We start from the raw sequence: 17484 nt of genomic DNA, 5'->3' as shown, positions 1-17484 counted from the left end.
GGTCGTTGCCGCCAATAGTCGCTGATGTTGCTACTGTTCCTGGCCACCATTGCTCTCGTCGTCACCACTGTAGCTCATTGCCGATGTCTTTTTCAAATTTTAGGGTCAACAACAAAGAGCTGTTGGAGAAATAGAGTTGAAGAGCAAATTTTCACTCCTCAACTGTATGGAGCCATTTGAAATTTCATAAAAATTTGAGAAAAAGTCCCTAGATAGGGAGACCTATTGGAGATCATTTTCAACAATTCCTTCTCAAATTTTGACTTAGAGAGGATTTAGCCCTTGCATTGGAGATGGCCTAAGAGAGAAGATAAAAATTGCATTTAGTCAGGTAAAATAAAGAGCTAGCTAAAAAGAAAAGACAAGATAGTGAAATGTTTTAGAAGTGTGTTTGATTGCTACGAAAGAATGGGATGATTCATTCTCTAAGATTGACTTTCTTCAAAATGATTAGAAAAAGAAAAACTTTCCATTACAAAATAGATGAAAAGTCTTCCTATTTTGTAGAATAAAAGATATTATTATTTTTAATTTATTAGATAAAATTTTAAACAAAACAAAATTTGACAGTGATAAAATTGTTTAAATAATCAATTATTAATTAGAGGTGAATTCAAATCTTGTCAACATAATTAAATTTTATTTTTTAAGCAAGATACATAAAAAAAATTTTTTAAGAACTTTATTAACAAGATTTCATAATACTAAAATTTGATGTAATTTTATTTTTCCAAATAGTCTAATTTGATAATCGGAGAGCGTAAAATTCTCGTTTTTACTCCTCTTTGTTTTGTTACAGTTACAGAACAAGGAGGGGTAAAAAAGCTCTTCCACCCCTCAAGACCATTAAGAGAGTTTTGAGACGGTTCAATCAATGGTAATGCTGCACACTGGGCTCTCACACAATATTATCACTGAATAAAACTAATTTGTTCACTTGCTGCTAACATTCTTTGTTTCTTCCTTGTGCCGCAAACAGCAGAAACTTTAGACTATGGTGTTGATAAGCCAAGAGGTATAAGTAGTTTTCCAACACTACCGGCAGGTCCACAATTAATAATAGAATGAACATTAGAAAGACAAAGCAACAAAAATAAATCTAACATAGAGCGCAACGCACTTTTCTCCAAACTGCTGCTGGTGGTGGTTCCTCCAACAATATGTCCACCTGCAGAAACTTGTAAAATAAGGTCACCTTACTGAGTTTTCTGCTGATCCGCGATGAAATACAGACGCCGCAGCAGTTCGAGCAGACATCTTTAGTCAGGGCCACTACTGCCCAAGAAGGGAGGGTCTGTAGAAAACACGACTTTGTGCTATCTCAATGCGTTCTCGAGGATCATTCATTGTTTCATCCCTCAGCGCTTGAAGGATGGCCTGTGGTAAAACCTCCCTGAAGATCAAGATGGATTCAAGGTTATTAAGGTTTTTTTTTTTTTTAAGTCCATCATGTTCCCTAAACAAACTTGATCATCTAATAAAACATTTGTGTGCGCAGGCGTGCGCGCACGAGAGAGAGAGAGAGAGAGAGAGAGAGAGAAGTTAACTTCGATACCTTGTAATTAGTATTTTATACAATGTCTTCAAAATTGGGCAAAGCTCAACTGGAGCAACAGGCTTGTTTTCTTCTGGATGTAGAACACTTAAATTGGACTGGCTGAGCAGCTCATAGAATGCTTTCACAGCAGAGACTCCCTGCAATTGAAGGACAATTAACATTGTTTGTTAAGACAGACTGAACAGATGTACATGAAAAATAAAAAAGATATGCCCTAAGTAGAGATTTCAACAATATATTCAAGATAAATCAAATTAATTCAGTCATCTCACAGTGTTTATACCAGGACACCAGTTGAAACAAATAAAAAAGCCTACAGTTGGACAGTTCCTCTTTCTCTTAACAAGCTATTCAGTCGGTGGATGAGCACCTTCTTCTTGTATTATAGGACAGCAGTGTAACTGTAAGTACCCTTCCTACAAATCATTATCACGAGATTATCAGCTTGCTGATAGGACTTGGCTGTTATAACTCCTTGCTAGAATTGTCAGCCTTCAAACTCTCTATCTAAGTGCTCCATTCTCCACAAGTCTGTTAATATAAGCATGCTCGCCATAAACTCCATATGTCCCCTCAACTATGCAGAGGTGAGGCCTTTAGAAGAGGATCTTGGCGACTCATCAATCACTTGCTGTAGAGGATGGCCCTAAAACCTAGACTCAAGCAAGGCCTCGGTCACTTTTAGGGACTTGTAAATTGGAGGGTTGAGACATGGATTTAGCCAGAGGGCCTTGCACTCCATTAGAGGGATTCTCCTTGATCAGCCACAACAAGAGCACGGCCAATCATCATGAAAGTGGTGGTTTATCCTATACTCACATTCCTACAAAGATAATGACATCCTAAATCCATGCAAGTGATGTCACCACCACAATTCAGAGTGTCTCACCATAATGTCTCCCTAGATGCCATAGGCACAAGCATTTTGGTTTGAGTTTTTCATAAGCATTGGGCCTCTGGTCATACTTGATAAAACAAAACAAGAGCCTTATTTTTCCCTTCAATAAACTTGGAGTTTGTCTCCCTACTACAACTCTCTTCTTGTTGGTAATTACCTATCTCTCTTCTCTTGAGTCCTGCCACATGTGGGTGCTCAAGAGAGGAATAAATCTAAGGGGCAAAACTGAAATAAGAGAAAATTTAGCTGTACGGTTAAAAGCCTTGACCATATGGCTGACATAATACAAATACATTTATTTGTCTCCTAGAAACAAGAGCTGCAACAAGAGACAGAGAGAGAAGAAGAAGAAGAAGAAATGCAAATAAAAAGGGAAATGTCTTTAACATCTGCTCCAAATATTTCTCTGTAGTGTCTTCATATTTTCAATAGCGCGAGTGTGAAAGAACAAAATGGCAAGTAAAAGGCAAATGCACTTGGAAGGAGCTCGAAGCTTTTCTCTCTCCTTTGACAATAACCTTTGATTTTAGTTGAACTAAATTTCACTCATTTTGGGGCTCAAGTTTTTTTCACTCTTCTAATAAAATAATTCTGAAGAAATCAAGATATATACCTGAATGGTTCCCTTCCCCTTGATGCTGTCACCCATATCAAGGGTCAGTTCTCCTTTAGCCAACTTCTGGCCGTACCAAGCATTACGACCTTTCAACAGGGTTACGTAGGTGTCAGCCAACAGGGGACCTGCAAGCTTCTCCGGTTTTTCAGCCAACAGATGAGTAACAAATATCATCTCTGATGTACAGTGCGCAAAATATACTGATTTGCTGGTGGCACTCTCATTGGTCAGAGCTGCTACCATACCTGTGAAATTCAGCTAGAGAAGGTAATGTAACAATTCCAAGACTAGATTACAAAATCAATGAAATAAACTTTTCTAACCATGATTATTCTGATTAAACTATTGTATAAGAGCAATAGCTAGTTTTTGTTTTCTAGGACTGTCATGCTGGACTACTAGTTCGTTGCTGGCTAGGGGTGTCCAAAAATATCCACAAACCGGTGAACCGGACAAAACCGGATCGAACTGTGCCTTTTTGATTGGTTATATGGTTCAATGGTTAGGTTCTGGTTCTAAAAAATGAAGAACTGATATATTTGGTTTGGTTATTGATTTTTTTTTTCAAACCGTGGTTCGAATTGAACCGGAACCGATATTATACTTATATATATATATATTATAATTTTTTAAATATATATATATACACATATGCATAAATAGTATCACTTCCAAAGAACCTAGCGAGATTCATAAACTCTTTTATTTCTAAACTTTTATGCATTATTGCTATACTAAATGGTTGATGTAATCTCATTTGATGAGATAGTCTATTAATTATTTTGTTCTACTTTTACTTCAAGACTTGAAACATTAATGAAGTTATGGGTTTATTTTAATTCACAAATTTGTTTGTAATTTCATATTTTGCGAAAATGTTTAGAAACTAAATGTTAATTGGATAGAACTGAAACCGGTTCGGTGTGACGGATTGGTCATGGTTTGGTTTTATATATATAATGGTTCGGTTACAGTTCTTATTTTTTCGGAATAGTTTAAAAATGGCTCAGTTACTGGATTCTTATAGAACCGGACCAATCTAAACTGTTGACGCCCCTATTGTTGGCTACTTCAATGATATAATTCTCCCCAAAAGGAGATGAGAACAAAACATATCGCGCAAGATACCAACCAGAAGGCAAACACAAACACACATAAGGACAATAATTAAAACTCTATAAGAATTTAATATGATACAACACCTTTAAGAACAAGTCAACAATTAAAAAGTTGAAGACAATAATCTATATATTTAAAAAAGGTTGCAAACTTCCCATAGACAAGAAACAAATTCTGCCAATGCAAGGGCGAGATCAATATAGACCCAAACCTAGGACAAACTAAACAAAGTGGCTGCCTTGATCATGAACGGTTAATTTCCAAGCATCTGTATATGACAGTATTTTCAAAATCAAATAATCAGGAATCCGGAAATATTAATTCATGGCATGGAAATAAGAACTTTATAGTGGTACTGATCATTTAAGTGCAATGCAATCAACAATTTCTCGTTGTTGATTACCATAGAGGTTTAGAGAGAGTTGTTGATTACCATAGAAGTTTAGAGAGAGGTGAAAATGATTTTGGAAACATTTTCTCAAGTCTTATATGCATGTCTATATGTAGCTATGTACATACATGGGGTGGGAAGGGTATGAACCAGGAAAAGACAAAAAGGTCCAATGGGAAAAAGTATTTCATATTTATGTATAGTTCTAAATTAACACCTTAAAATTTAAAGGCATGACCCTAATTTTTCTTTCAAATAAAAGGGCCTGATTGATCATGATCTTATTTATCTACAAAACTCAAAATCAGTTATGATGACATAATATTTAAAAATATTATATTATTTGCTTTTTAAGTAGTTATAAAAACTTATGCACATTCTTGTTGTGTTAGATTAGACTGTTAACAAATATTGTACTAATTCAGGGATAGTTCTAAGCAAGAGGAAGGAGAGTTATCTATTTCTGCAAGAAGTCAAGCCATACAGGGAAAAAAATAACTGCTAACAAGACTCAAGATGGGCTCTTGGTGTCTTTGATTTGGTGCCACAATTTTCACCCTTTTATTTTGGACTTCAATCATCTCTTCTTGATTCTATACATGTGAGAGCTAAATGGGCCTTGAATACCCGTTGATGGTTTTTTCAAGATTAAAAAAATTAAATAAGATTATTATTATCAATATGACATGAGTTGATGAATTGGCACAATAGCAAACTTATGTATACCATTTAAGCAATTAAACATGCATATTATTAGGCAGATTCAAGTCTTACTGATACTTTATGTGTATGTACGTGGCAGTTATGTTTTGGCTTCAAAATTTCCCAGTGAACAATCCCACAGGAGAGGGGGAAGTTCTTTGGTTCATCAATGATGTTAAGATTTTCCAAAGACAGGATCCTAGAGAAACCATAGCTGGTTACTGCATGCATCAAAATACCAATACTAAGCAACAGTGTATGGATCTAATTCTTTCATGAATTAGGACATTAATTAATGCAGAATGACAGGGGAACAAAATTTTAAGTAAGATTACTAGTTTTTTCCTGCTCAATGTTTTTTTCACAGTCAAGATAGTGGACCTTACCAGCTCCAATGGCATAAACGTTCTTTAAACCACCCATAACTTCATGAGTGACAAGATCACCATTATCCCACACAATAAAGTGAGGCTGCCTTAGAAATCTTGCAAGAGGTTTCCTCCACTTTTCGGATCCGCATACTCGTGCATTGGCATATTCCTTGTTGTAAATCTCTGATGCAATATTGGGTCCCCCAAGATAGAGAATGTTTTCCATGGGAACTCCAGCTGCAGATCATTATAATACTCAGGAACGGGGGATGCATCTTTTAACACATAAACAAATAGAAAATGCAAGGAAAAACTAATGCAGTACTATCAATATTCCCCCCCCTTAGATAAGACATAATCCATCAACAAAGGAACAAACATCTGCAGTTAATATAAAAATAGCAGTATGGCACATTTATAATTTACTTCACAATGTATAATCCTTTTAAATTGGCATGTGATATTATATAAATTTTGCAGGTAGGAGAACTCTTAACTATTTAGCATAATGAATCATCAAAAGATGAGAAAAAAGTAAATCATTTGATTTCCTTTCTTTCCTTTTGTTTTATCCTTATTCATTCTATTTGGATATATTTTTTTTTTATCAGTCCTACCTGTGAAAGGATGGTTTGCTTGGAATAGCTAACCATGGTGTCTGAGGTATAGGATTATGTTCCTACTTGCTGCAGTAGGTGTATATGAGAGGATATACTCAAGGATCACCCACTCATTCAATGTTCAGCAGTAAGAGGGATGTGGATCCTTTTCAGTTTCATGGAGAATGGAAACACTGGGATTTGGTGTACACAATTTTGTGTGTCAGGGTCTGCATGCTCTAAGAAAGAGGTAAGGAGGGAAACAGCTAGTTAACTCTTCACCAATGTGAGACTTAGGCAACTTGTATCTCTACTAGGTCTTGGGAAGATCAAGACAAGTCAGAACTATGCACCCTAACCAATGATGCAAGTGGACTAGATGTCCCTCACATTGTTTACGTTACAAAACTACTGCAACAAATAAGCTTTCCTTCACTACCACATAAGAAGGGGAGGACAAGGTTACAAGTCAGAATCATAACCTCCTAGGTGTAATCCCATAGACCCCACTAGGTTCCACTGGGCTACCACCCTCACTGGGATGTATAGAATTTTCTGTAGAGTTTTATATTGCTTTTGCAATTAGGGTACACCAGTACATATGAGTTGTAGAATTCCCACTCCCCAACCCCCTACTTCTATGCTGTTAATAAAGTTTTATAAGTGCTACGTGAGCAACATATCAGCCATTAGTGACATATCAGCCATTAGTGCTAAACGAGCAGCCTATCTGCAGATATAGTGTTTTAAGTCACCAAAATAACAATAAATTTTCTTCCCATGTTATACAGAAAAAGAAGGGAAGAACGGTGGAAGTTTTAGTTTTTGACAGAAGAATAAAAGCTATATTGTAAAGCATGAATTAATCAGCAGAGTAACAATCAATTTATATGTCGCCATCATGAGCCACTCACTTTCAAACAAATACTTATTAAGTAAATGGATGTAAGAACCTTAAACATATAAAAACAGGCACACGAACAGTAAAGAACTATAAAAGAACAGATCAACTGGAGACAGAAGGGATGGAGAAGAAGTGAGGTCTCACTTGCTCGATTGATCATTTGAGTGGGTGTTATGATGCGTGGTTCGGGCTCCAATTCAGCCTCTATACCTTTTGCCAGAGAAACTATCACCGGCACTGTAATTCTTTCCGTCCAATACTTACTTATTTCCTCAAACACCTCCCGGGTTTCAGTTGATGGCAGGCCATTCACCACAATATCAGCATCCCACACAGCCTCCTGCAAGTTGGTGACAACCTTCAAAGGGCAAAGAGGGGTGTCAATCATATTCAAGCAAAACCCATCTTTCAAAATCTCATCTGCGTATAGTGTCCGGTCACCCAATCTTGCCTCCACATACTTCAAGTATGCACATCTTCTAATCAGCCTCCTTAATATATCTTCCCTCGAGTTTATTACCTCAAATAGGTGCTCAGCAACTGCTCTATCAACCGATCTTCCAGCCCTTCTCCATATCCTAATCTGGACCTTGTCTCGAAGGTGACCGTAGCTATCTTGCATCATTGCAGCGAAAACACTGCCCCAGGCACCTGCCCCAACCCCAACAATCCTCAAGGGATCGCCATCAGCCTTGCCAAAAAGGAGACGAAGGTCATCAACCTTTTTCTCTATGGACCCATTTGAGTTCTGAATTGAACCATTTGGATGCATATTATTCGTTGCCCCCTCTGTATTCTCAACCATATTCTTCCAATTGCAATCAGCTTAAATTATTCACAGACAACAACAATACGTTAAAACAACAAACGCCCTTAATTGCAAACGCTTAGTTGGGACTGACTCGAGAAATTTTCAAGATCATAAACACATTCCAGAATGCCCAAATTCCAAGTTTTCCATAAGGGTTTTGGCCCTACCACAAAACTGAAGCTAGCAAATTAAATAACCAAAACATAACGAGATCATAATTTGGGTTTTGAGTTTTGGGTTTTTCATCAGAATCCAAAGAACCTCCCCCAGTCAGCCGTCGAGACTCCGAATTCTCTACCTGTCTCCTTCAAAAACTTACTAGAACAGAAAAACCACAAAGAAAGAGGCAAAGATCAAATGTAAAGAATGGATGAACATTCGCGAGGACCGAACTCTGGAAACTCCGCCAGCGAACTTGGGTAAACCACCCCACCAAACAAGCCGCCAACAAAAAGGTTCTATCTCGAAGATAACGCAGGAAACAAGCGCAGCCTTGTCGATTAGTGCAAAGAGGCGGCGATGGAATTTCCAAGTCCAAGACGGTTTGATCTCGCGCCGGCGCCGGCCAAATTCTCCGAACCAAAACCTTCACGCAGAGTGCACATTGCGAAGAAGGTGAGGATCGTAACTAGGCGTGAAGAAATGGATATGGGCGACTGGGTTTTTGAGGAAATAGATCAAATAAACAGTGATGGGTTTGACTCTAAGAAACTGAGATAGTGATGAATTATCATTCTTTTCGCTTGCACGAAAGAGCAAAACAAAGAGCAACTGATACTCTGATGATCTGATGGAGCAATATTTAACCCACAAGTTATCATAATAATAATAATAAATTCTTTCTTTATTTAACATGTCTACAAGTATCCATTCCCCATCACAATTACCTTTAAATATTAAAATACAACAGTCATACCACCCCCCACAACGACCTAGAAGATGTACTTGTTCTGCCAAATTCTATTTTTCATAAATTATAATTTAATATTTTACTCTTAAAATATTAATAAATTCATCTAAAGCTGTTTAAATAAATTAAAGATTTATTGTAATAGCTATAAAAATTTATTATAATAATTATAAATAAAATATTATTGATACATCATAATTTATATCTTTTACTACATAATATAATTAAAATATTTCTTATTCAAGCACGAAGTGGTGAAATACATTACTAAAATATCCTCACCCAAGACGATAAGATGGAGGGATATTTTTATCATTTGTATAATTCAAAAAATATCAATAACACGATCCTAACCATAGTAGATATAAATACAGATTAATTAACGTCATCTCAATCTTTTATTTATTTATTCTATTATTAATTAAGATATAAATTAAAAAATTTAAATATAAATATATTCTAAATTTTTATTATTTCTATGTTTCTCTCTCTTAAGTAATTTTTAAATTAAATAAAAATAATATATATATATATACTCTAATACATTTTAAAAAATTTAACAGACAATTTGATAAAAAATTTAAAATACTTCTTCTCAATTTTATCTTGAAAAGGATTTTAATTTTATGTTAATATAATATTTGTTAATCATTTAACGAAGGTTACCCAAACAAATATATATATGAACTCATATTGATTATAATTTAACTGCAGTCCGGAGCAAATCTACAGGCTATATATATAGCAAGGCATATTGCACTACCAACTTTTGGTTCATCTAGAGGCAACATTTCGATGCCAATTCGGAGTTTCAGAGTTGAGACCTTTCAAACTTCTTGTTAATTTGAGTGGACCTGGAAGATCTCGAAAGCTTGGAGATCTCTGTTGAAAGCCACTGTAGTTGCAGATCCTGCTGCTGCTCGTCACCTCACTGTTTATGGAAGATATCGGCGAGAATTTGTGCTTGTACGGTGAATTGGTTTCAGAGCCAACGTCTGAGCACGTCGCTCTCAACCTCGGCGAGCTCACCGATCTTGCTTTCGCCTTGGCAGATTCGGTGGCCGCCATGTAAGTTGGAACGACGGGAGAGGTTTCGACGCCATTGTCGTCTCCAACGGACCACTGTTTCTTGTGATGAAATGATCTTCTCGGAAAACTTAGCGGAGAATCCAACCCTAACCCGCGGAACTCCTCTGTGCGGTATTGTGTCTTGAGATGTTTCAGCTTGAGGTGTTCTCTGTATTCGTCTCTGGTTCCTGCGTTTGAAGCGAAAACTGTGTCCGACTTTTTGGATAACTGTGCGTCCACCCATTGCTCTAGCCAGTATCTCAATCTTCCATTCACCTTCTTCTGTTCTGATTCTGTTGATCTCTGTAAACATTTTTAGGTTCAATAATTTGGAGAAACTAGAACGCAAAATTTGAAGGAGAAGGAAAGAAGTGGAAGAACTTACTCGGTGACTCGAGCTGTATTCCTTGATCCTCTCTCTCTTGAAAACCGCTTCTCTCTTGCTTAAACTTAGGGCATTTGCTTCATCTTTCGTCAGGAGGCTGTCGTCCCATCTCCTCTGACTGTGCGAATCAGTCTGCAAATTCAAATCCTTTGACAACTAGATCTATGGAAAGAATGAACCGCGCTAGTAAATTTCGAATCAATTTTGAACTCGCCTTTGGGGTTCTGTTCTCCTGAAAATTGCAGGTTCCTTCCGCCATCTGAAATCTCTTTGCACAGACCTGTGATTGGATACTCACAACGGACTGCAAGCATTTTAGCGTGGTGATAGCTTGGCGTCTCACAGCGCGGCCTCTGATGATTGCTTGAAGCCTCACCAGTCCCTTCAATGCCCGTAAAGCTTTTCGCGCCTGCAGTTCTCCCAAACTCACAAGGTAAGAAATGACAAGAAATCTATGAAGTCTAGACGTTTACAATTATTACTCGTGTAATATAACCACATCGTGACGTGTATTCTGCAAGAGTGTCAAAAGTTCTAGAAATCGAAATTGACAAGAACTGAAACAAAACTCACAAGATAGCCCCGGAAGGCAGTCTGAATTATGGTGGCAGCAAGATCCCGAACCCCCTTCTCCCGCCGCCGAGTCAATTCCGGTGCACTGACTCGAACAACAATGCCGGAAAAGTCTCGCCTCTCCTCCTCACGTTGAGAAATATCAGCTGCCGCAACCGGCGGAGCCTGTGTCAACAGCTTCGGCGGCAGCCTCCGTTTCAACGGCCAGAATACCGACATGATTGCTCTGCTCTTCTTGGGTTACTCTAAGTCGCCGTTTCCTCGGCGCCGAAACGGAGGCCAATCTTCTGATACTGAGCCTTCCCAAAACCCCATCTCCTTCTCCTCTCCTTGGAACACCAATTACAGAATCAAGTATCAGCGTCTAGAAATTACCTACTTTACCAAAGAAGCAAAATCTGAACTTACCCTTTCTGGTTTTGAATGCGGCTCTGCGGAGAAGATCCTTTTCAGTAGTCGACTAAACCAACTTATCTTCGGCATGGGAACATCACTTCACGGAGCCGATGAAAAGAAAGAAAGCTAGCTGTTCACGGCTCTGGAACAATTTGGAGGCATTTGAACGTCCGGGCTTGTTTTCCCGGGAAGCGGGTGAGAGAATGAAACAAGAATCACCGCGTGGGAAAGGTCATTGGAACTGGTGTACAACTTTTGCCAAATTCAGGGAAAGTAGATGTGCAACGTAAGAAGAAGAATCATTGTTTATGGCACCAAGTTCAAGACGAAAATTGTGAAAATCAAAAGCAGATTTTCTTTTCTTCTTGAATTCATTCTCAGAGAAAGAGAAATCCCCCCAAAACAGATGAAATGGGATGTGAGATGAGAGTGAGAGGGCAACCCATTGAAAGTGAAAGTGGGTATTATGTGTTTCGTGGGTTCTTCAATAATTCATGCCTTTTCATGATCACAGACATCTATCTGTTCAGCGGGGAAATTATTCCTGCTCGGCATGTGGGTGGAAAGGCAAAAATCTAAGATAATGTCGAGTCATTCGAATTGACAAAGAGAACCTTCCTCGGAACAATGACAATCTTTACTAATTCATGGACCTTCAGATTATAGCTAAAATGTTTTATGATGCACCTGCTCTTATGGACTAATTTAGCTCGTTATAAACAAAAATTCGCAAATGATTATTTATACTTAAAGAAAATGGCACTAACACATTATTTTATATTTCCATAGAAATTTTGTAAAGAAATGCATAATTAAATAGAACACCCAGTTAGTATTTTTACCACAATAATGTGGTAATTTTGGATTCCACCATTTTAAAAAAAATGATTTATTAAACTGGTTTTTATTTTTAAAAGTATTGTTATCACTTATTCTTTTGATAATTGTAACTAAATTTTGATAAATTCCATCCTCTAACCTCGGGGCCCTAAGCAGAAAATTCTGGCCCTCCACAAGCGGCCCTACCAGAGCTCTATCTCAATGGTTAGAGCAGTAGACATTTAGGCGCCAATGCCATCTCTTCAGTGATGTCTTTGAACTTTAATTTGAAAAAAAAAAAAGTTGATAGCATCAATACATAGATAATGGCAGTCCATCTCTAGCACAGGAGCGATGAGGATGCGCATGCAGTTTCTGTTTTCCATATATTAGCTAGCTTTCAGCAGGTTAATTAGTTCTGATCTGCATGTGGAAGCATGGCAGATCTGACGGCCATGGTTGTCATTTGAAGTACCAGATGATTGTTCGATTGTAAGCTATAAGGGGCCTAGGCTTTTCCCAATCCTTTTCTACGCTGACGCTATATATATATAATACCATGTGATCAGAGCGACTGTGGGTGCTATTCAAGACCATGCAATTCCATACATCTGGCTTTATTCAAAAGGAGATGAATTCTGTCTCTGTTTCTGAAAAAGCAATGAAGGCGAGGAGGAGATGATGATGACGACATGCATGTATAATTGAAGAGGCCCGGTGGTGTGTGGGGTAGTCGGAAATGTGCAATGGTTGAGAGAATGTGAGTTAGAAGATGCGATAGAAGCAGCCTTTGCTACTGTGTAAATGGAAGGACAGCTGTGAGAGGACCCTATTGTGCTTGTCTCCAACCAAAACTCATCACCTTCCTGAAAGAGCAACGAAACAACACCTCTCTCTCTCTCTCTCTCAATGATCAATGATCAATGATCAATCATTAATTATCCATTCCCTTGGGGGGTTTTAAAAGACTATTTGCCAACCATCTTAATGCAATTCTGGATGTGCTAATTGCAGTTCGATGATATAAACTTGATGTCTCGTGTTGTATAAAATATTCTTAATCTTCTTGTATAGAATATTAATACTCTCAAATATTATAATATTTCTCTTATATATTAAACTAAAAATAATGATGCTACTATAACTGATGAACTGTTCAAAATGTCCCCTCTCTACATGTGTATGTTTGCGTCCCTTACGCCTTATTATCACCCATTGTTGAAGCAACTCAAAGATAGGGCCGAGGAGAAGTGGACAACAACTGTCCGGTGGAGCCTTGCAGGAAAAAGGCAAAACAAGGATGCTTTGGTTGGAACTTAGATAGCATAGCAGGCGCCGGTAAGGCCCGGTGTCCACTGTCCACAGAGTTCGTTTGAGTTTAATATTAATATTAATTAATTAGGATACTGAATCAATTTTGATTGGGTTAGTAAAATGATATTAGAAACCAAATTCAATTATTAACCTAACTTAATTAACGTTATATTAGTTCAGGTTGAATCTCAATTTCAAAATGCACAAAATAATCTATAATCTTAAATTCCAATAACATAAATTCTAAAAAAGCAATAGAATTTAATATAACATAAGATCTAAATATAACACCTCACCTGTAATGCTCCGGTTCCCGAGTGCATTATAACTCAGGGTAATTTTGGAATAATTTTTTTTTTTTCATACTACTAAAAACTAAGACTAAACTATATCATTGCTCTTATACATCCCAAAATTTTCATTCATTTATCTCCAAGGAGAATTATCATAAACATTAAATGCAAAAATTAGAATCGAACTTAATATCATAATATTAATAAAAAATCAGCTCTTACATCACGAGAACATAAATTTCTCAACATGACTTAATCATAAGTTCTTAACTAACATTAACCCTAAATAGGGTTTTACATCATCATTTCTCAAACATTTAGAATTCGAAGTGGCAGAACTTAAATACATGAGCAACATAACATACGTTCAATCGATCATACAACTCATCATGCACTTTGCTAAGTGCCATTACATGTCTCATTTATCCTCGTTTCTGCTACTATCTTCATCTGGAACGTTTGAATATTCTAGGGGCAAAACCCAGATTAGATGATGAATCATCTAAGTAAGGATATAAAACATTTAATACTCATGTATGTATGCAATGCACATAACATCATAACTCTCATGTTTGGGTCGACTGCACCTTAAGATTACCTGTCATTTTTCCAGTCTCCCTGCCAGACCGAAGTGTATGGGTGCACCATTGGCAAAGTAACGGAGCCAGTACCTAATCCCAAACCCATGACACGTATGACCGTGAATCTCATCATGCTCATATGCATACTTTGTCATCAATACATGTAAATGCAATCTACATGACATACTCACATCAAGACATGACAATATGATAAAATCATTTACGTAAAATCATATTTTGGATCGAACTACTTACAAACTAAGTATTTTCATAAAACCAAATTCAGTTGGGAGTACCACTTACCTTGCAAAAACATAATTTTGCCCCTAACATAATTTTGCCTCAAAATTCGCGCCAGACTTCCAATCATACTCAATTATGAACCTTAACGTATCTTGAGCATCATAATTACTTAAGAAAATCAGATTTATAATTTTCTCTAATTTTTCTAATTTCTCCCATTTTCTCCTATTATTTCCTCCAGATTATGAAATAAATAGCTTCTCATAAAATTTTCTCAATTTCTCTTCACAATAATTCCTAAAAACATATTCCTAAGCCCCATAAATTTCCTCATAATTTTCAGAATCCATATTCTATTTATTTCTCATTTTCTCTTTGATTTTCAAGCATCTATTGCCTCAAAAAAATTCATAATAAATACTAATCATGCATTTATTTTCCAATTTCATCATCAAAAATTCTAAAATATAATTATCATATTTCTAAAATTTTTGAAGAAAATTTTGAAGATAACTCACATTTCCACGGAGCGATTCGGTATTCTTCAATATTGCGATAAAATCTCGATTTGCATATCCAACAACACATTTTGTCACAAATTTTCATACAAACTACTAAACCCAGCCTATAGAATTTTTCTAGAAATTTCTTGGTATTTTTCTCTCTCTATTTTGTTTTTCTTTCTCTTTTTCAAACTTCTCTCTCACTCTCAAATCTTTTTTTCTTATAATTTTTCTCTTTCTAATTTAAGTTCTCAAACCTTTCAAGTTTTCTCTATTTATAGAAGGTTGAGTTAAGCTTAACATAATTGTAGTGACCCACTATCTTTAATTATTTCGTCACATTTCATAATTATTTTTCACTAAATCTAAATAAAAATCCTTAATTATTTATCCACACATTACTTTGTCTCCCACATTTCTCAATTATTTCACCCATCATCTTTGATTATTTGTCCACACCTTATTTTGTCGCTCACATTTCTTAATTATTTCACTCATCATCTTTAATTATTTTTTCATATTTCTTAATTATTTCCCACTAAATCTCACTCATAATCTTTAATTATTTGTCCATACCTTACTTTGTCTACAACATTTCTCAATTATTTCACTCATTATTTTTGGTTATTTGTCCACACCTTATTTTGTCGCTCACATTTCTTAATTATTTCACTCATCATTTTTAATTATTTTGTCATATTTCTTAATTATTTCCCATTAAATCTCATCCATAATCTTTAATTATTTCTCCACACCCTACTTTGTCTCCCACATTTCTCAATCATTTCATCCACTATCTTTAATTATTTTGTCACCTTAATTATTTTTTTTCACTAAATCTTCTTTTAAATAGATTATTATTTAATTTATTAGTTTTAAACCTACTTTCTTAGCCTACTAACTCCAAGCCCATTTAGTTAGCCTAGCCCATTAACTCTAAACCCATTTATTTAGCCTTTATTTTTTTTCAACTTAGCCCACTAATTCTAAGTTCATTAGTTTTCTCAATTATGATATTTAATTGATGTCAAAAATATTTTAAATATAAAATTAATTATTATTATTCTCAAAATACTAAGATATTACATCACTCCTATGTACCCTAAGTTTCTACGCAGAGCACAAGCTCTCCTGAGGGAGGGGTGATCAAGGTCAGCTGACTAACATATTATAAAACAATCAAATTAAAGACAAGCATAAATAATATCAAACGTATATTACATATATTATTCAAATAAACTAACACAACCTCAGGGTAGCAATTACATTTCAAAGAAAACCAATAATACCTGCATGATAAAGTCACATGCCTTCAAACTCTGTTAGAATTGACAACACCTATATATCTCAATCTCTATTTGCTCCTCAACTTCTACAGGATTGCTCAATTGCCATCTTGTCATTGTCAAAGCCTACAGTAACTATTGAAAATAGAGGAGGAAAATGATGAATGCATTTACTCATTAAGGTTTATCACAAATGCATGAATGCAAAGGATGTGCAACATCAATGTACGTGAAAAACTCTTTCGTGTTATTTTTTAATTGTCTGACTCAGGATTATCTTAGTCATGCATACTTAACTTAGCTAGATTAACTATTATGAGTTCTCACTTTATCTCCAGCTTGAACATTATGGTTTTAACCTCTCAACATCTCACTAATCTTTATTATCATACCCAATCTCGAAATAAAATATTATAAATCTGTCTTCTTACTAAACTAAATTAAGAATATATGCCTATCAACTAAGTTTTCAAAATAGTCCATTGATATCAATACTTAAAAACTTTATACAAATCACATATTAAAACGTGTCAAAATAACTTAAATCAACATATAATTCATCGCACCAACTAGTGTTCATTTTAGATAGTACTTGCGTGTTACTTCTAATCATCCTTTACGAGTTTCTCACAAATTTAACATCTATCAATAAAGCACAAAACACTCTATTATTGAGTATATATATTGGAAATTTACTTACACTTAGACCTTTAATTCTTTGAAATTACATTTTAATCCTTAAACTTTTAGAAATCTTATTTCAACTCTTAAAACTTATAAAAGTCACATATTTAACATATTTTCTTCAATAAATTTCATTTATGCCGAACCTCTTATTAAATCAAGATTATGGCCTCAAAACCATGCAATATTTATATAAAAACCCTTTGATTTTCATAAATTACATCTTGGCTCTAAATTTTACAAAAATTATACCAAGACCCTTATCTTTTCAAAACCTCACAAAACCCAAAAGTTTTTACAAATACTACATCAAGACCCCAGCGGTCTTCCTTTATCCCATTTCCAGAACCCAAGCTTTGGGGTTATTGCATTAAGTGCTGAATTTTTACAAAAATTACACACAACCTCCTTGCCTGAATACCATCTCTTCTAAACTTCAAATTTCATCCTATTTCTTGCA

At 35.7% G+C, this 17484-nt stretch overlaps 2 protein-coding genes across 2 annotated transcripts; both read right to left on the bottom strand.

Annotated features, from left to right (window-relative positions):
* Positions 1-919: 919 nt before the first annotated feature.
* Positions 920-8760, bottom strand: LOC127801090 (probable glycerol-3-phosphate dehydrogenase [NAD(+)] 1, cytosolic). The gene is made up of 5 exons (XM_052335942.1): positions 7303-8760; positions 5671-5892; positions 3070-3317; positions 1556-1695; positions 920-1393 (listed from the first exon to the last, which is right to left on the bottom strand). Exons 1-5 carry the CDS (start codon positions 7961-7963, stop codon positions 1273-1275), a joined length of 1392 nt encoding a protein of 463 aa, XP_052191902.1. The 5' UTR covers positions 7964-8760; the 3' UTR covers positions 920-1272.
* Positions 8761-9526: 766 nt separating this feature from the next.
* Positions 9527-11797, bottom strand: LOC127801268 (protein IQ-DOMAIN 11-like). Its single transcript, XM_052336210.1, has 5 exons — positions 11314-11797; positions 10906-11234; positions 10547-10741; positions 10333-10464; positions 9527-10250 (listed from the first exon to the last, which is right to left on the bottom strand). The coding sequence occupies exons 2-5, from the start codon at positions 11122-11124 to the stop codon at positions 9654-9656; spliced, it is 1143 nt and encodes a 380-aa protein (XP_052192170.1). The 5' UTR covers positions 11125-11234; positions 11314-11797; the 3' UTR covers positions 9527-9653.
* Positions 11798-17484: the final 5687 nt, after the last annotated feature.

Source organism: Diospyros lotus, chromosome 5, assembly GCF_014633365.1.
Source record: "Diospyros lotus cultivar Yz01 chromosome 5, ASM1463336v1, whole genome shotgun sequence".
Taxonomy (NCBI): Eukaryota; Viridiplantae; Streptophyta; class Magnoliopsida; order Ericales; family Ebenaceae; genus Diospyros; species Diospyros lotus.
The sequence above is the reverse complement of the archived record's forward strand: the minus strand, read 5'-3'. Positions and strand labels throughout refer to the sequence as shown.

Coding starts and splice junctions, on each gene's coding strand:
- LOC127801090 (XM_052335942.1), bottom strand. CDS start 7,963: ATGGTTGAGAATACAGAGGGGGCAACGAATAATATGCATCCAAATGGT. Junction 3,318..5,670: donor CGTTTATGCCATTGGAGCTG/GTAAGGTCCACT, acceptor TGAATTTCACAG/GTATGGTAGCAGCTCTGACC. Junction 1,394..1,555: donor TATAAAATACTAATTACAAG/GTATCGAAGTTA, acceptor CTTGATCTTCAG/GGAGGTTTTACCACAGGCCA.
- LOC127801268 (XM_052336210.1), bottom strand. CDS start 11,124: ATGTCGGTATTCTGGCCGTTGAAACGGAGGCTGCCGCCGAAGCTGTTG. Junction 10,465..10,546: donor AGGAGAACAGAACCCCAAAG/GCGAGTTCAAAA, acceptor TTGAATTTGCAG/ACTGATTCGCACAGTCAGAG. Junction 10,251..10,332: donor AATACAGCTCGAGTCACCGA/GTAAGTTCTTCC, acceptor AAATGTTTACAG/AGATCAACAGAATCAGAACA.